The sequence below is a fragment of the Aethalodelphis obliquidens genome, unplaced genomic scaffold (genome assembly GCF_003676395.1).
Source record: "Aethalodelphis obliquidens isolate GAN/ISIS:26980383/991018 unplaced genomic scaffold, ASM367639v1 scaffold38, whole genome shotgun sequence".
NCBI classification, from domain to species: domain Eukaryota; kingdom Metazoa; phylum Chordata; class Mammalia; order Artiodactyla; family Delphinidae; genus Aethalodelphis; species Aethalodelphis obliquidens.
This window is the reverse complement of record NW_020837982.1, coordinates 10,281,605-10,300,350: the sequence shown is the minus strand read 5'-3', so window position 1 is coordinate 10,300,350 and position 18,746 is coordinate 10,281,605. Positions and strand designations below refer to the sequence as shown.

The 18,746-nt window shown below is 48.3% G+C and overlaps 1 protein-coding gene across 13 annotated transcripts; it reads left to right on the top strand.

Moving 5' to 3' along the window:
* Positions 1–941: 941 nt before the first annotated feature.
* On the top strand, positions 942–18,720 carry SLC16A11 (solute carrier family 16 member 11). 13 transcript variants are annotated; one of them, XM_027130208.1, is made up of 9 exons: positions 947–1,562; positions 11,396–11,617; positions 12,550–12,712; positions 14,293–14,407; positions 15,353–15,500; positions 16,082–17,010; positions 17,280–17,423; positions 17,588–18,355; positions 18,443–18,720. In XM_027130208.1, the coding sequence occupies exons 6-9, from the start codon at positions 16,737–16,739 to the stop codon at positions 18,670–18,672; spliced, it is 1,416 nt and encodes a 471-aa protein (XP_026986009.1). In that variant the 5' UTR covers positions 947–1,562; positions 11,396–11,617; positions 12,550–12,712; positions 14,293–14,407; positions 15,353–15,500; positions 16,082–16,736; the 3' UTR covers positions 18,673–18,720. The 13 variants fall into 13 exon arrangements, with proteins under 13 accessions (XP_026986015.1, XP_026986014.1, XP_026986016.1 ...); XM_027130214.1 differs by lacking the exons at positions 11,396–11,617; positions 12,550–12,712 and adding an exon at positions 3,964–4,029 and having other exon boundaries at positions 942–1,562; XM_027130213.1 differs by lacking the exons at positions 11,396–11,617; positions 12,550–12,712 and adding an exon at positions 3,964–4,075 and having other exon boundaries at positions 942–1,562.
* Positions 18,721–18,746: the final 26 nt, after the last annotated feature.

The following is an 18,746-nucleotide window of genomic DNA, read 5'->3' as shown; positions in this document are numbered from 1 at the left end:
AAAATAATAAATAAATAAGTTTATTTAAAAGAAAAAGAATATCAACATCCAGAAAGGGTGCAGGGACTGGAAGGAAGCACAATGAATCTGGCATAGCCGACGCATTGCAAATTGAATTTGCAAGCCGAGGCTTGCAAATTGAACAAAAAGTGTTATATAAAAGCTACATTTTCACAAATTAAAACAACAACAACAACAACCTGAATTTTCTTCTGTCTGGCATGAATATATTTTAAAAGAAGACTGTTCCCTAATTTTAGGAAACTTCCCAGGCTGGCTCTCTAATTATGCAAACAAACCCTCTGTTATTCAAAGTTATACAAGACTCTCTTCTGAAAAAGGACTTTGGTCCAAAGGAGATAAAAGTGCTCTTGGGTGATCATGTAAGCTTTTCTATGTTGATTCTGGAAACAGAGTCTTAAGTAAGCAGAGGACGAGACTGAGGAAGGGCTTGTATGACATGTGTTTGTCTGGACTTGTTTGAATCCCTATTGGAGTCCTATATTGAAAGGACTCTGGTTATAAACTACAGAATATCTCTGGGTTTAGGTAATGCCAAAAGACCATTCATTACACAAGGGTGTCTCACACAGCCTGTTACGGGTTGAATTGTGTCCTCCAAAAAGATGAGTTGAAGTCCTAACCCCCAGTACCTGTGACTGTGACCTTATTCAGAAATAAGATGGTTGCAGACGTAATTAGTTGAAATGAGGTCATATTAGAGTAAGGCAGGTCTTTACTTCAGTATGGTGAGTGTCCTTATAAGGAGAGAAGAGACACATGGGAGAAAACCATGTGATCACGGAAGCCAATTAAAAGGTGGCAACTGCAAGCTAGGGAAGGTCAAGGATTGAGGCAAACCATGAGAAGTTAAGCAGGTGCAAGGAAGAGTCATCCCCTAAAGGTTTCAGAGGGAGCATAACCTTGCTGGTGCCTTCATTTCAGACTTCTAGCCTTCAGAACTGTGAGACAATGCATTTCTGTTGTTTTTGCAGCAGCACTCTGTTAAGGCAGCCAGCCATACCTAGGAAACCAACAGGTGACTCTAGGGCAGGGAAGTGGCTAAAGCCCTGAGATAGACTGGAAAGGGGACCTGGAACCTCGAGAGACTCTTTCCTTTCCACCATCCACTTCAGTCCTCTTTCTCACTGCAGACTATAATTCTCTGTTCTTTAGCCAACACTTCCCGTGATCATTTCTTGCTTCTTCCTTTGTTCAGGTATACAGGTGTGGGGCAGAAACCAGTCCGGGGTAGCCCCTCCCTTTTTCACTACTAAGGGCTGAGTTATGACTGGTTTAAGCTTATTAGGGCATGCCCACTCTTTTGTCTGTGATTGGTTTAGGGATAGACATGTGACTCAGTTTTGGCCAATGACATTTGAGGATCTGGAAACCTTCTGGGGCTTCTGTGAAAGATTTTCTTCCCTGGTAAAAAAAAAAAAAGAAAGAAAGAAAGCTGTCTAGGGAGGACCCCTGCTTGTTGCCTTCCTGCTGTGGATGGTTCCTTGTTGAGGACATGATGTTTGGAGCGGTGGCAGCAGTCACATGACTGTGAAGGGAAGGTCAGGAGTAAGGAGGTACTTAACTGCCGGAGCAGCGTGAACCTACAGTGACTCCTTGGGGGAAGGCAGAGAGCTGGGTGATTAGTGGATCTAATACTGGCTAAATGTTGTGCACTGAGTAAGGTGCTCTCCACATCCTGCTTCTCATCTGGAATGAAAACGTATACTTCTTAGAGTTAACCTACTTGTAGGTTTGGGGAAAAAGGACAAGAATCTGAACAGAATCTGAAGAAAATGTATGACTCATTGGATGGAAAGGAAAATAAATGCCTCTAGTTGTACTCCCAGAATTGTTAGGATTTGAAATGTCAGAATGAGTCATAACTGGTCATGTTTTGTAAGTGAAAAAGCAATCCCATTGTGTATTATTCACATGGTGCATGATTACTTCATGGAGGTGGATGGGAACAATCTATTGCCCTTTAGTAGAATGGTTTCAGAATGAGAAAAGAAAACCATTAAGTAAATCAGGATAAGCAGTGCACGATGCTCCTAATTCCACCACTTTTCCATAGATCGATTTGCACTACCTGAGAATAAGGGGCAGACACCTCTCCCTGCTGTACACAGAGGCATAGCCGCTACCGCCTAAAATTAGCCAATCAGAAGTTAACACATAAACTCTCCAGTTTCATATCTTGACTGTGGTGAACTGTGACTAGGAATGGAGTAACTCTGTCCCAGAAGGTCATAAGGAACAGAATGCTTATATAAACTAAACTGCCAGGGGCTTCCCTGGTGGCGCAGTGGTTGAGAGTCCGTCCGCAGATGCGGGGGACACAGGTTCGTGCCCCGGTCTGGGAAGATCCCACATACCGCGGGGCGGCTGGGCCCGTGAGCCATGGCCGCTGAGCCTGCACGTCCGGAGCCTGTGCTCCGCAACGGGAGAGGCCACAACAGTGAGAGGCTCACATACCGCAAAAAAAAAAAAAAACAAAAAAAACAAAACTAAACTGCCTTAGACCTCTGTAAGAAATTATATGGACAGCAGTTGCAGATAACTGAAAAATATTGTTCCCTTCTGTCAGCAAAACTGTTGAGCTCTACTCTGCTGAAGTCCTCATCGGGTTCTATTGAAGCAGCAGATGGACAGGACTGAATGGGAAGTGAAGTCCTTTGCATTATACTCCCCTGACCACTCACATTAATCCTGAGACCTTTACCAGTTCACTGACCACCAATCACAGCCAATCCTGAGGTGGAGGCAGGTCTATACTTCTCAACATAAGGGACTGGAATGAACTCCCTCTTGCCTTTGCTGTCCTCATTCCACCACTGCTCTTCAGACTTTTCTTGGATTTTCAGGATGTCTCTTTTCTTAAAGTCAAAGAGAGGTTGGATAACACATCCTCTGGCTCTTCCTGCCTGAGAATCACTCCACTTCCCTGCCTGGCCTTGGGAACTGGTTTTATCGATGTTGTAGTGTCTAAATAGTACATTTTGTAGAATTCCAGTAAAGTAGGCAATGAATCAAACTTCTGATCTTCTGTTTGGAATCTGAGGTGACTCAGCTCAGTTACTCGGCTCCTCCAAGTGGAAGTCGCCTACCTTGGCCATCTCTGCACCCACGTGCTGAGACTCAGTAGCCGTGTGCATCCCCACCAGCCCCAGCATCGACACCACAGTGGACCAGCTGGTGTCTCAGCCTCACTGTTGTGCCTGAAATGGCAGTAGCAGCTGTGAGCACTCGCCACTGGAAGTCTCTCTAGTCATTTGATCATTTTTTCTTCATAATTTTTTTCATATTCATATTTTCAGACTCTCTTCTACGTATTTAAACATATTAGATATATTCATTTTGTATTTTTTCAATATTCCAACATCTAAACATAAAGTTCTATTCTGCTATTTGATATTTCCACTGACTGTTATTCCAGATGCCCTATTTTTTCTTTTGTGTTTTGTTTTGGTTTTTACACTATAAGCTCTTAGTTTTTGAGACTTTGTCTCTCAAGATTCTTTCGGGTCTGGTCTGGTGGTATATTCCTCCAGAGAGGATTTGTGTTTGCTTCTGCCAGGTGCCTAAAGTCCTTCCAAGCTGAGACTACTTTAAATAAATCACTCAGCTGGATGTTTCTTGAAACTCAAATGCCGTGTGTATTTGTGCCCTGATCCTGCTTGAGGACAAGCTTGTGGTTATGAATTTTTATGAGAGTCTTCTTTCATTCTCTGGAAGACCAGCTTTCTTCTTGTCTTTGTCAACTGGAAAAAAAAAAAAAAAAAAAAAAGCACAACCTGGGGAATTCCCTGGTGGTCCCGTGGTTAGGACTCTGCACTTTCACTGCTGAGGGTGCTGGTTCAATCCCTGGTTGGGGAACTAAGATCTCACCAACGGGGTGGTGTGGCCAAAAAAAAAAAAATCAGCACAACCTAAAGTTGAGAATTATGTTTTATTTGGCAGGCTTTCTGAGGACTTCATGCCTGGGAGACAGCCTCTCAGATAGCGCTGAGGGGCTACTCTGAAGAGGTAAGGGAGGAGCCAGGATATACAGAAGTTTCATAACAAAACCCAGGTAGTCAGAATATCAGAAGATTACTGTTAATGAAAGAAAACCAGACATCTCAAGTTAATGAATTTAGCGCTTGTCTATGTATGAGAAGATGGAAAAGTCTGGGCTCATTGAAATCATTCCTTTGATATGTACCTCAGCTGTCAGGGGCCAGTATCCTGTGTTTTCCCATCCTGAGACTCCTCAGGGTGCACCGTTAGAGGGGGGCTGCAGTGGCCGATGGCTTGATGGCGGGCATCCTGTTTCCATCCTGAGTGCCCTCAGCGCTCACTGCAGGGGGCAACTGTAAAGTGATGGCTTGAGGGCTGCACCATCCTTTGTTTACTGAAATGGCAGGCGATATTTTTCACTCACATCTTTTCTGTGGTCCTTCCTGAGGCTGCTATTACGATCTGACTCCCCAGCTCACGTGGGCCCAAGTCTTCGACGCTTGCCACTCACACAGGTGTTCCGTTTGAAACTCCACGTTACATTCAGCTTTAGGGTTATCTGCTTAACCCTTGCTTACAGCTCTGGATTTATTATGCTCAGCTGTAAGAACCTCTCTTATTTTCTTTCTAGCTAAGACACTAATTTAAAAGGAATTAAAAGATGTTTTTATCTAGCACTTTTAGGTATTCTGTAGTAGGAGTTTAGCTGCCCTACTGCTAAAAAAAGAACTTAAAGCTACTGTTTTCATTTTTACATCTTGTATCCAGCCACCTTGCCAAAGTTTCTTATTAATTCTGAAAATGTTTTATGCTAGAGCCTGTTGTGTCTTCTAGGTATACTCAGTCTGATCAGTATTTACTTTCTTTTTTGTGCCTGCTAAAACCTTTATACACCGTTGGGTAATAATGGTGATAATGCTTTTTAATGAAATAGATTTAACGATTTTCTCTTTAGAATAACTGCTTTTTTTTGGAGAAATGGACCTTATTAAATTTAAGAAGTTTCCTTATATTTCTATTTTACTTAGAGTTTAAAAAGAAAAGAAAATGGCTGCTGAAGCACATCCAATGTCTTCTTAGAATTTTTTGGTGTGATGCTACTTCCAATTTGTAACCATGCTGTGCCTATTCATGCTTCACTCGTTCACCCCTCTAGCAGGCTGAAGCTGAGGATACAAAGAGAGAAAGACAGAGAGAGAGAGAGAGAGAGCTCTGAAGATATGATTTTCAGGCTGGATTCAAATGATAATGGCCCTTGTGCTCTTGGCTAAGGAGTCTTGAGTTTGTCCTGAGGGCAGTAGGAGCCTTTGTGGGTAGATCAGATTTGAATTTTGAAAAAACATCACTGCTGCAGTGAAGAGAATGAATTGCTGGTGGCTGGAAGACCAGTTAGGATGTGGGTTCCATCGTTGAGACTGGGGGAGGCGAGACATGCTTTTATCTGTTGCTGCTATATCGATGCCCACTTCATGACAGACATTATGTTAGATCCTTTAAACGGAGTATAGGTGTTTCTTCCTGCTCCTTGTGTATATGTGTGGTGGAGGGAGGAGTTTGTGGTAATCATCAGAGGGAACAAATCACATTAATAATAACAAACAAAAAATCCCCATTAGTGTCCCAGGAATAGTAATAGGAATTACTCCTCCAGAGGAATAGCCCCTCCAGAGTAATCTTTGGCTTTCCAACCTCCCCAAGTCCCTTCAGGCACCAACAGGGAGTTCATAGATGGTTTAGCCAACACTCTTGGTTTCCTGTGCAACAATGATTCTTTTTTCTCCTTCCTAACTGACCCTAAATGGTGTTTAGGAATCCGCCCTACAGCATACAGTCATGTGCTTCAGGTGAATCCAGCTCCAGGATGAGAATAAGTCAGTTGTGGTGGTCCTATCCCCCTTGCCAATGGCTGGTTTAATCATGGGCATGGGGTACAAATCTGGCCACAGATGAGGGGCTATCTGCTGGGGGCTGTAGGGAAAGATTTCTTTACTACTAAGGGGGACACACTGGAAGAGTTGTGCTCATTTTTCTCCGCAATATGGTCATGGCTGGCTGCCATATCTAAAACTGGTGAAGCCATGTTGCAACCTTAAGAGGAAAAAACTAAAACCCTGAGGGTGACAGACTGAAAACATAGGAAGAATCTGATTCCTCGATGATGATTAGCTAGCTTTGGGCATTCCTACCTCTAGTTTTATTGATACATGAGATAATATACTTTGTTATTATTCAAGCCAAGTTGAGTTGAACTCTTGTTACTTAACTTTAATTAAGAAACATAACTAACAGAGATGGTTTGTGCTGCCAGTGAGCACACTGCATATGCTCTCCAGAAGGGCTTATGACGCGCAGCCAGCAATGATCTTCCCTTCCCTCTGGGGCTGGTACTGTTTACCAAGCCCAAGCTCACTCTGCTCGCCGCATGACAGGCCAATGAATCAGAGATGAAGTGTTGAGGCAAGGAAGACGACTTTATTCGGAAAGCCTGCAGACCGAGAAGACGGCAGACTAGTGTCTCTGAAAAACCATCTTACCGGGGTCTGCATGCCAGTTTCTTTTATAGAATCAGAGAGGGAGAGGCGGTGAAGAAGTAAAGTAAAAGGACCATCAGTCTTGCAAAACATCTCCTAGAATGACCAGCCTCGGTGAGGGTATGTGTTAGTTTCTTTTTTCTTGCAGCCATTCACAGGTGGGCAGGGTTCCCTGAGGCAGGCGGTTATGTATGATTATAATAACAAAAGCAAAGGTTAAAGTCAAAGAAACAGATCCAACATGGAATCCGATTTAGCTCTTCTCCGTTACAGTACTACCAGGAACTGCTATCCACTGAGCTTTCTTGGCACTGCCACTTCTCGTCAGCATCCCCAATACCAAATGGCATTATGGGAAGTTGGACCCCTAACTGGAGACAAAGCCGAAGGTGAAAGTGAGAGAGACCATCAGAGACTGGAGGGGTAACAGAGTGTCAAGGAGGTGTATGTATTGTGTAGGGTAGCGATGGTCAGCGGAGGCACAGGCTGCTCAAGGGTCCAGCAGGTCAGTGCCCAAATGGATAATTAGCTTTGGGAAGGACTAGGAAGACAGCTTCCTTAATACAACCAAGTTCGAAACTCCATGGATTAGCCCAGGGAGGAGAAGCACTAAAACTGGGCAGCAATTCTCTGGTCCAAGTTTTCCCTTCTCCTTGGGGCTCTTTTAGCTCTGCCTCCATCCTGAAAGCCCAGGTGTACATGGTTCCTCTCATTGTTGTGGCCTAAGGCTGCACACAACACTCTCCTTTGGTTCACCAGCCCAGGTGAACTGGCATGGAGCTTTCCTAAAGACTTAAGCAAACCCTCAGGGATCAAAAGCTCTCCTGCAGGGCCTCTCCGGTGGTGCAGTGGTTAAGAATCTGCCTGCCAGTGCAGGAGACACGGGTTCGAGCCCTGGTCTGTGAAGATCCCACGTGCCGCGGAGCAACTAACCCCATGCGCCACAACTACTGAGCCTGTGCTCTAGAGCCCGCGAGCCACAACTGCTGAAGCCCACGTGCCTAGAGCCCATGCTCCGCAAGAGAAGCCCCCGCAATGAGAAGCCCACGCACCGCAACAGAGTAGCCCCCGCTCGCCGCAACTAGAGAAAGACCGCGCTCAGCAACAAAGACCCAATGCAGCCAAAAATAAATTAATAAATAAAATAAATTTTTAAAAAAGACACTCCTCAGGCTTCCCTGGTGGCGCAGTGGTTGAGAGTCTGCCTGCCGATGTGGGGGACACGGGTTCGTGCCCCGGTCCGGGAAGATCCCACATGCTGCGGAGCGGCTGGGCCCGTGAGCCATGGCCACTGAGCCTGCGCGTCCGGAGCCTGTGCTCCGCAATGGGAGAGGCCACAACAGTGAGAGGCCCGTGTACTGCAAAAAAAAAAGACAAAAAGATGCTCCTGCAAGGCAGCTGGTCAACCAGCTGCCCTCACCTTTCTTTAGGCCTACTCAGATGTGACTTCCCTCCAGGCCAGACCCTGCCACCACACTCTTCAAACTACACAGTAGGCATCAGACTCACAGACTTGCTTTAAACCAGGATCAGTCCCACTGTGAGAGACTCCTGGTTGTGAATCAAGAAAGAGATATGATCAGAGTTTGAGACAAAGGTGGGTAAAGCTGGGTAAAGCTATTTGTCTGAATGAGATAGAGGAAAGGAACCCTTAGGAAGAAAGGCTACCTAGCATGTAGCCTTTAAGCATGATTTAAAATGCTTTGAAAGTAGGGGAGAAGGCTTTGCAGAGGAAATGACATTGAAGTGCAGGCAGGGGCAAAGGAGATTCAAGGCAGACAAGCAGAACTCTGTTCAAAAGCAAGGGAACTGAAAGGCAAAAGACCCACCCTGTGCACAGACAAGAAGAGGTCTGTGGTAACAGGAGCCAGTCACAGCCTCTTTAGTTCACAAACCCTCGAAGGATCAAAGATCATACAACGGAGAAAGGACAGGACAATAAATGGCATGAGGAAAACTGGATAGCCACATGCAAAAGAATGAAACTAGACTACTATCTTACACCATGCACAAAAATTAACTCAAAATGGATTAAAGACTTGAATGTAAAACATGAAACCATAAAATTCCTAGAAGAACACATAGGCAGTAACCTAGTGACATCCGTCTTAGCAGCGTTTTTGGGGATCTGACTCCAAAGGCAAGGGAAACAATAGCAAAAATAAGCAAATGGGACTACATCCAACTAAAAAGTTCCTGCCCAGCAAAGGAAACCATCATCAAAATGAAAAGGCAACCTACTGAATGGGAAAAAGTATTTGCAAATCATATATCCAATAAAGGGTTAATACCCCAAATATATAAATAACTCATACACTCAACAACAAAAAAACAAACAACCCAATTAAAAAATGGGCAGAGGATCTGAATAGACATGCAGATGGCCAACAGTCACATGAAAAGATGTTCAACATCACTAATTGTTAGGGAAATGCAAACCAAAACCACAGTGAGGCATCGCCTCACACTGTTAGAATGGCTGTTATCAAAAAGACAAGAAATAATAAGTGCTGGCGAGGATATGGAGAAAAGGGAACCCTCATACATTATTGGTGGGACTGTAAATTGGTGCAACCACTATAGAAAATAGTATGGAGATTCCTCAAAAAATTAAGTATAGAACTACCATATGATCCAGCTATTCCACTTCTGGTATTTATCTGAAGAACACGAAAACACTAATTCAAAAAGATATATGCACCCCTATGTTCACTGTAGCGTTATTCACAATAGCCAAGATATGGAAACAACCTATGTGTCCATCGATGGATGAATGCATAAAGAACATGCGGTATACGCACAATAGAATATTACTCAGCCATAAAAAAAGAATGATATCTTGCCATTTGGGACAACATGGAAGTGAAATAAGACTGAGAAAGACAAATACCATATGATATCATATGTGTAATCTAAAAAAGCAAAGCATGACTTCCCTGGTGGCAGTGCTTAAGAATCCGCCTGCCAATGCAGGGGACACGGGTTCCATCCCTGGTCGGGGAAGATCCCACATGCTGCAGAGCAACTAAGCCCATGCGCCACAACTACTGAGGCTGCACTCTAGAGCCCGCAAGCCACAACTACTGAAGCCCGCATGCCTAGAGCCCATGCTCCGCAACAACGGAAGCCACTGCAATGAGAAGCCTGTGCACCATAATGAAGAGTAGCCCCTGCTCTCCACAAGTAGAGAATGCCCACGTGCAGCAAGGAAGACCCAACGCAGCCATAAGTAAAAATAAAAGTAAAGCAAAGCAAATGAATAAACTAAATGAAAAAACAGAAACAAATTCATAGATATAGAGAACAAGATTAGCAGTTATCAGAGGAAAAGGGGGTTAGGGTGTGGGTGCAGGGGGTCAACTGTATGGTGATGGATGGCAATTAGACTTGTGGTGGGGATCACTTTGTAGTGTATACGGATGTTGAATCATAATGTTGTACACCGGAAACATTTATATATATATAGTATACCTGTAAACCTGAAACACACATACACATATGTATGTGTACAGATGTACAGGCATATATATATAGTACCACAGAGGGGAAAAGACAGATGTCATCACTGGCCCCTTCTGGTGTGACTCCCCCTCTCAGATCAAGACATGGGAGCACAAGGAACTAGAATAGAGATTAGATGAGAGTAGAGGTGAAGGGGTGACTGTCTGTGGCCAGAAAATGGGAGGAAATGAAATGGATGGGAACCTGCATTTGTATAATGCCTACCATGTGCCTGCCGGCGGTTGTGCTGGTCCTTTCCAAGCTTTATTTCTTTGAAGTCTCACCAACAATGCTTTGAAGTATTACCACCTTTTAATAGATACCTAGAAAACGTTGGATTTGGGAATCAAGAACCATGTTTTTCACAATTCACCGTGTCCAAGTTGTTTTTGCAGGATGCACACACCCTGCTGCCTCAATCTGAATCCCATTCCCATCCTGATGACCAGTTTTTAGTGGACATTTTGGGCTGTCTCGCATCTAAAACCCTTCCTTTGTTTGAGAAATTCCTGTGATGATGATGATGATTCCGCTTTACTGGGGTATGATTGACATGTTCCACCTTATTATTTTGGATGGGAAGCAGAACCCATGTACCTGTCAACACTGAAAACACCAGGTACTCACTCTCCTGGTGTCCCTTCCAGCTATGATAAGAGCACATGACCAAGGCTCAGGTGGTCAGAAGCACGACCCTGGACTTGAGTTTGGAGCTAGAAGTGAATGAGACAGAGAAGATATTTTCAACTGTTGACCATCAAGTAAGGCCATCAAGCCATCAGCCACTACAGCTGCCTGGACTGTGCACCCTCAGGGGATACAGGATGGAAGAAAACAGGATACCAGTCCTAGAAAGTTAAGGAGCATATCAAAAGAATGATTTCAGTGAGCCCAGACTCTTGCATCTTCCCATACACAGAAAAGTGCTAAATTCATTAACTTGAGATGTCTTTTTTTTCTTTAGTTAGCAGTAATTTTTGAAGTTCTGACCACCTGGTTTTTTGTTGCAAAGACTCCTGTGTATCCTGGTTCCTCCCTTACCTCTTTGGAACAGTCCCTCAGAGCGATCTGAGGGGCTGTCTCCTGCACTTAAGTCCTCAGTTTATCCACCAAAAGAAAAGATAATTCTCAAAACAAACAAACAAACAAACAGGATGTTTCTGAGCAGCAGCAGCAGTTTCTAGGTCCAGGGGCTGCAAAAGGCCGGCAGCGACATCTAGTGTCCGATGGCGACAGCAGTGGCCTTGGCCCCTCGCTTAGACTTGTGGCCGGTCTGTGTTCCTGCCAAACCTAGTTCTGTAGTCTTCTTGGTAATTCTGAGTGTTACACACTATCCTGCAATCAATCGTTTCTCTCCTTAGGTAAGTCAGAGTTGGTGCCTGTGGCTTACAACTAAGGACTTTGACACACATGTTGGGCAAAGTCCCAGAAGCAGAAAATGCTGGAATAAGACATATTTGGATCTTTAAACAGACCAGGCGCAAAGACTTTAGCTAGGTGCTCCTCCACCATCCTGATCTCCTGTCCTGGAGGCTGGGCTGTCCAGAGAGATGCAAAAGCCAGACGCTCCAGATCTTCAGCAGGTGGTGGGGCTGGGGAGGTGGGGGGCGGGAGGGTGACAGAGGGAAGGGATTGGGGACTGGATTGAAGAAGCACCAGAGACAAACTTGGTAGAGGGGCTCAGAGAGGAGTAACGTGGGGTTGGGACTCCCGTCCCATCCTAGGTCTTGGCCCCAACCTAGCTCCAGCCTCAGCTCTGTCTCATCTGTGCCAACTTCAAGCCCACCACCAGCCTCCCCTGGCCTCAGACTCAGCAACCACTTACCCAGCCCCAGCCCCAGCACAAGGTTCAGGGGACCTGGTTCAGTTCCCCATTCAGGTGTGGTCATTCCAAGCAAATTTGTTCTCTGCACATCCTAAGCCCCACTGAGTGGGCACTTTCATCTTCCTGTTTCGTGACCCACCCCCATTACAGAGTGTCTCAGCAGATGTGCTCCCCTGGCCTGAACCACAAGCCCTGACCTTTGTGTCCTTGGCCCCTTCCTGGGTCATGGTCTTCTTCCACTTTGAGGTCTATGCCGACTTCCCATGGCTTGGTCTTGGGTGAGCTGGGATAGGAGAAGATTCTGGGAGGCGAGGGGTGAGAGGCAGCTGTATTAGGCACTTAGAAGCCCAAGATCAGCAGGGCCAAACGTGGGAAAGCCTCATATTTTTGTGTACCTCAAATAGAGCCACGTTTCCTGTGGGTGATGCCCTGCACCCTTGTCCGCCCCTTCCTTCCCATCCATATTCTGCAGAGGAAGCCGCCAGTGGGTGTCCTTAGGCAATGGCTGGGCTCAGCTCAGGGATACCCAGAGGCTGCAGGCCCCAGAGGACCTAAGAACCTCTCACAGGGGCTCCCAGGAGAAAGCCTCAGAGCAGTTTTAGAGTTCACAGACACAGACACACTCCCTGATCTCGCGGACCTCAAAGCAAATTATGGACAGACCTTGCCCCTCTTGTCTGATCTCCCTAGACCCGACCTGGATCAGCATCTGCTTCTGGAGCTTTCTCTACGTGGGTGGACATTGCCAGTTTGGTCCATCAGCAACCACTTGTGATCTCGCCACATCTGATGGAGCACGAGGCCCCGAGTCCACACATTCAGTGGGTCCCGTGTTCAGTGTTTCTCTCATGCAGTGAGTTGTATTCACCTTTGGCACCTTTGGGTGTCAAAGATCCAGAGATCAATAATGCAAGGTCCCACCTCCTGGGCCTCAGGGTGCAGGGGCAATGTAGGGGTGGAGGGCAAAAAGGATGATGTCACTGCAGGCTGAAAAGTGCTCAGATGGGGTGAGTAGGCAGAGGGGGAGGCACCTAACGCAGATCAGTGGTTGGGATGACTTCCCAGAGGTGGCTTCTGCCCAGAGGAGGACTTGGGAAGAAAAACTTAAATAATTTATCTAGTCATTTAAAGCATAACTTTCCTATGAAGATATGCATCAATGATTATGAAGCAGGATGCAAAATTTTCAATGTAAAACAAGATAGTTCAAAGAAACGTCCCCTGCACAAAAGGTCTACACCCCAGACTCTCCTGACCCTTCTGATTCTGGTATGAGTCCTGTCCCCTCTGTGATCAGCTTCCAGTATTAGTGGATATTAGTGACTGCTGCATCAGGGGTAATTTTGAGAAGAATCAGTCCCCGGGAAAACGTCTAAATTCCTTGGCCTGGCCTTTCATGATGGGACCCTCTGCCCCAGCAGCTTCGTCCTACATTATTCTCCTACACACTCCCTGTTCTCCACACAGCGGCTATTTACAGCTCCCCAAACAATAAACAATGTGCCAAGCTGGTTCATGCCTTTGTGATTTTCCACAGGCAGTTCCCTTTGCCTGGAATGCCCTTGCCCACACAGCCATCTGGCAAACTCCTACTCATCCTTCAAGACCCAGCTCAAAGAGCTCCTCTTCTGTGAAGCCTTCCCAGCAGGCCCAAGCAGAATGAGTCAATTCCTCCCATGCACCACTCTATGGTGTCTGCGTCCCTTTTGTTGTGTTGAGATGTCTTTATTTCACTTTTTCTCTTAATTTGATTGTGGGGGCTTGGAGGGGAGAGACTGTAGCATTCATAGTTGTATCCCTAGCCCTAAGCAGAGCATCTGGCATGGTAGGTGTCTATAAATATTTTGTATGAGGAAGCGAATGAACAAAACTTATTTTGACTCCTTTTCTTCTCATTTGTTTTTATAGTTGAGATAGGGAGACCAGCATTTTCTCCTAAACTTTGGAAAATGCTAAGAAAACCACTCACTACTAAGAGAAAAAATCCATTTAACCTCTCTTTGTAGCCATTCACGTCTTATAAAGCTGTGTAGTTCTACTGAGAACTCACCAGACCAATGTGGTTCTTTAACCTTGAGGCATCAGTAGGTGTAGCCAGTGGGGAAGGGGCAGGGGTGCAAGAGGGGCTGACATATATCATGTTCCAGGCACTGTTCTAAGTCCCTTATTCATATGTGTATACACAGTGTCTCATTTTATTCCCATAGCAATCCTATCAGGTAGCTACTATTATCCCCATTTTAGAGATGAAGAAATCGAGGCACAGAGAGGTTGAATAACTTGCTTACAGTAATACAGCTAATAAGTGGCAAAGATGGGCTTCAAACCCACGAAGTCTAGCTTGGGAATTCATTCTCCCAACCTCCCTGCTATATTTGCTTGTTGACTGAGAAAAATGCACAACCTAAAAGTTGAGAGTCATGTTTTATTCAGCAGACGAAACTGAGGACTTAAGCCCGGGACACAGTATGGCAGATAACTCAGAGATTGCTCCGAAGAGGCAAGGGGCGGAGCCAGGATATCCAGGAGTTTTTGCAACAAAGACCAGGTAGTTGGAACATCAAAAGATTAATGTCAATTAAAGAAAACCAGATATCTTAAGGAATTTAGCACTTTTCCATGTATGGGAAGATGCAAGAGTCTGGGCTCACTGAAATCATTCCTTTGATACGCACCTCAGCCATCTGGGGCCAGTATCCTGGGCTTTCTCATCCTGAGTCTCCTCAGGGTGCACTGTTGGGGGTGGAGGGCTGCAGTGTCTGATGGTTTGATAGGGGGCATCCTGTTTCCATTGTGAGTTCCCTCAGGGCTCACTGTTGGCTAAGAATACAGGCAACATGAGGTAGAAGATGAACGTGCCCTTTCGCTGCCAATCACCGTAGCCCCAGGCTCTGGGATGCCCTGTTGGTTCATAAGTATCCTGCCTGTAAAGGTCCTCAGTGTCACTTCCAGACCCTGAGGACCCAGTCTCCTCTTTGACTGCCCTGTATTTCTACTTCACCATGGAGAGGGAGTGATTTGTTTCACTTGGCCTCATTCAGCTTGGAGCAGAGTCCTCACCGGCCCTGTCGGGACGTGGGCTCCGTGCCTTCCCCCTGGCTGAGGACATGCTGCCTCTGTCTCCCAGGTGCCTTTCACAACAGCACACCCAGCTAGGGAAGCTGGTGAGACCACCTTCCTAGGGTGTGTGTGTCAGGGCTCCTGTACCCCATCCAGGCCATTTCAAGCAAAGGGCATGACATATTCAAAACTTTAGGAATGAGAAAAAGCTAGGCATGTCCATACAGGCAGCTGATGGAAGGGTGTAGGAGAGAGGGGAGGGAGATGGGATGGAAAGATAGTCTACCTTTGATTGTGAAAGGCCTTATGCCCAAAGTAGAGAATTTTGTTGTTTTTTTTACCTCCTATAGGCAGTGGAGAGCCCTCGAAGATTATGTTGTTAGGTTTACAGTTTCATTGATTAAGAAGCTGTTTTTCTTTTCTTTATTTGTAGAAACGTTCTCAACCATTAGGAAACACTGCCACCATGTGGCTTTCGGATGTTGCATACGCCAAACTGTAAACTGCCAATTTCTCTGATACTGTTGGAAAATTAAATCAAAGAACACATCCCTTGATCAAACAGCTGAAGTAAATTAATGGTAAACTTAATCCTAATGTAAAAAGGAAAATTTTTTCAAGAAACCAATACCTGGGTTCAATTATCGGATTTCTTAACTTTGTTTTTAAAATTCTAATCTAACTCTTCAGCGATTCTGACCTCAAGAATCCTTTGTATTCCCAGTAACCCCTATCTCAGAATCATCAACTCTCTGGCTCTGCAAAGGCTCTACCATTTCCAGGTCAGTTTGGCATCAAACTGTCTCCAGGCCATTTCCCTCCATGGTGGCGGATTCTATTTCAGTCCTAGGTCTGTTCTTCTTGTATGGTTCCGCAGTTGGACAGACCCCAATTCAAATATTTCCACCATTTTTTTCTTTTTTAAGCTGAGTGATTTGGGCAACTCACCTAACCTCCCTAAGTTTCAGTTATCTTATCTGTAAAATGGGAAGAACACCTTTTTCACAGGGTGATTGTGAAGATGAAAGATGACATGTGTACATGTCCCCGGCCCATCATAAGGAAGTCCTCTTCCTTCTCCTCCGTCCTTGAGGGCATATTATTGTTAAGCACGCAACATACACTCCGTGGAGGTGATTTAACATCCGAGAGCTTTTACCAGGTTCTCCAGCAACGTTCCCTGAGAGCGAAAGTACTCATCCACTCAGGCTTTGGGAGGACTACCGCTATTTCCGTGCGTTGCCTACCGACGTTGGGCAGGCTGGAGATTGCAATCCACGCGTCTCCCGGGTGCACAGCCGGCGGCAGGTGCGTGGGCGTGGGCGTGGCGGCATTCATTCCTCACCCCTCCCTTCCCCGGGGTTGGGGGTGTAAGTGGATAATTCAATCCCCGTAGGACTCGGCGTCTGGCCTCACCCGCGGCTCGGCGGATTGGCTGTCTCAGCTCGCCCCCCCCCCCCCGTCCCCCCCCCGCCGTCCCAGGTGGCTCAGCCCCCCTGTGGAGCTCTCTGTTTACCTTGAGAGCCCGTCCAAGTTGGGCTCCATCTCTACATTTGCTCCCTCTGGGGCCCCGCCCGCCCCGGAAGCAGGGAGAAAAGCGGGCCGAGCCCTTCCTCTCCCCGCACCGCCCGGAGAGGTCGGGTAAGGGAGACGGGTGTGTGGGAGGGGGAGTCTCAGGCCTGGGAGATCCGGCTGTCATCCCGTCCCGGGATCGCGCGAACCCGGGAGTTCTGTCCCTAGGCTCCTCCGTCTCCGTCCTGTCGTGCTCAGGGTGACGTGCCCACCCTGGGCAAAGAGCCAGAAGCTGGATCTCAGGGATGCCCGGGTCCCTAAAGGAGGCACAGACCTGGAGACTTCTCTCACAGGTGGTCCCCCTCCTCCAGGCGGTGATGACCCCCAAGCCAGCCGGACCCCCGGACGGGGGCTGGGGCTGGGTCGTGGCGGCCGCAGCCTTCGCGGTGAATGGGCTCTCCTACGGACTGTTACGCTCCCTGGGCCTCGCCCTCCCTGACCTCGCGGAGCATTTTGACCGAAGCGCTCAGGACACTGCGTGGGTCAGCGCCCTGGCCCTGGCCGTGCAGCAGGCAGCCAGTGAGGGGGGGGCCCCGAGGTGGGAGGCGGGAACCGGGGTGGAGGGGCCATGAGTGCAGTGGTGGGGGACACACCTGGTTGATTACCAGACAACGTAAGAAAGGTCGACCAGTGTACCTAAGTTCTAGAATATAGTGGGTCTTGAGGTCAAGGCGGAGGGGCTATTAGGCAGGGGGAGAAGTTTAGGCCAGGCAAACAGCCAATGAGAAGTGTTGGAGCGAGTTTGGGGGTCCAGGAGCGTGTCTTCCGTTGACTCCGCCTCCTTCCAGGCCCAGTGGGCAGCGCCCTGAGCACCCGCTGGGGGGCGCGCCCCGTGGTGATGGTTGGGGGCGTCCTCACTTCGCTCGGCTTCGTCTTCTCGGCTTTCGCCCGCAGTCTGCTGCACCTCTACCTTGGCCTGGGCGTCCTTGCTGGTGAGGAGAGAGGGATTCCCGGGTTCTTCAGGGGTGATGGTGGAGATAGAGCGTGTCGGGAGCGGGAGGCCAAGGGCGCGAGGGTCTCCTGCGAGCGGCCGAGCTGGGATGGTGGGGGCAGGCATCCCCAGCTCCTGTCCTCACCCGGTCCTATCCATTCGCAGGCTCCGGCTGGGCCCTGGTATTCGCCCCTGCCCTCGGGACCCTCTCCCGTTACTTCTCCCGCCGTCGAGTCTTGGCCGTGGGGCTGGCACTCACGGGCAACGGGGCGTCCTCGCTGCTTCTGGCGCCCGCCTTGCAGCTCCTCCTCGATAATTTCGGCTGGCGGGGCGCCCTGCTCCTCCTTGGCTCCATTACCCTCCACCTCACCCCCTGTGGCGCCCTGCTGCGACCCCTGGCGCTCCCTGGAGACCCCCTGGGCCCACCCCGAAGCCCGCTAGCTGCCCTCGGCCTAGATCTCTTCACACGCCGGGCCTTCTTAGTTTTTGCTCTAGGCACGGCCTTGGTGGGGGGCGGGTACTTCGTCCCCTACGTGCACCTGGCCCCTCACGCTTTAGATCGGGGCCTGGGGGGGTATGGGGCGGTGCTGGTGGTGACGGTGGCTGCCGTGGGGGACGCGGGCGCCCGGCTGCTCTGCGGGTGGCTGGCGGACCAGGGTTGGGTGCCCCTCCCGCGGTTGCTGGCGATGTTCGGGGCCCTGACAGGGTTAGGGCTGCTGGCGGTGGGTCTGGTGCCGGTGGTGGGGAACGAGGAGAGCTGGGGGGGCCCCCTGCTGGCCGCGGCTGGGGCCTACGGGCTGAGCGCCGGAAGTTACGCCCCGTTGGTTTTCGGCGTGCTCCCGGGGCTGGTGGGCGTCGGCGGTGTGGTGCAGGCCACCGGGCTGGTGATGATGCTGATGAGCCTGGGGGGGCTTCTGGGCCCTCCCCTGTCAGGTAAGGGCCTGAGCCAGCAGATCCGCTCGCACCCCTCCTCTGCACCTGGGCACGGAGGCCTCTGAGTTCCTTTCCCCCTCCTCTCAGGCTTCCTAAGGGATGAGACAGGAGACTTCACTGCCTCCTTCCTCGTGTGCAGCTCTTTCATCCTCTCTGGCAGCTTCATCTACATGGGGCTGCCCAATGCGCTGCCCTCCTGCCGTCCAGCCTCACGTCCAGGCACCCCACCCCCTGAGAGGGGGGAGCTGCTCCCCAGCCCTCAGGTTGCCCTGCTCCCCCCAGGAGGCCCTCACTCCACTCTGGACAGCACTTGTTGACCATTTTCTTGTTTGAGCCTCGCCCCCAATAAAGACTTTCTATCTGCTTTCGTTAGGCAATCTCCAATTGTTAG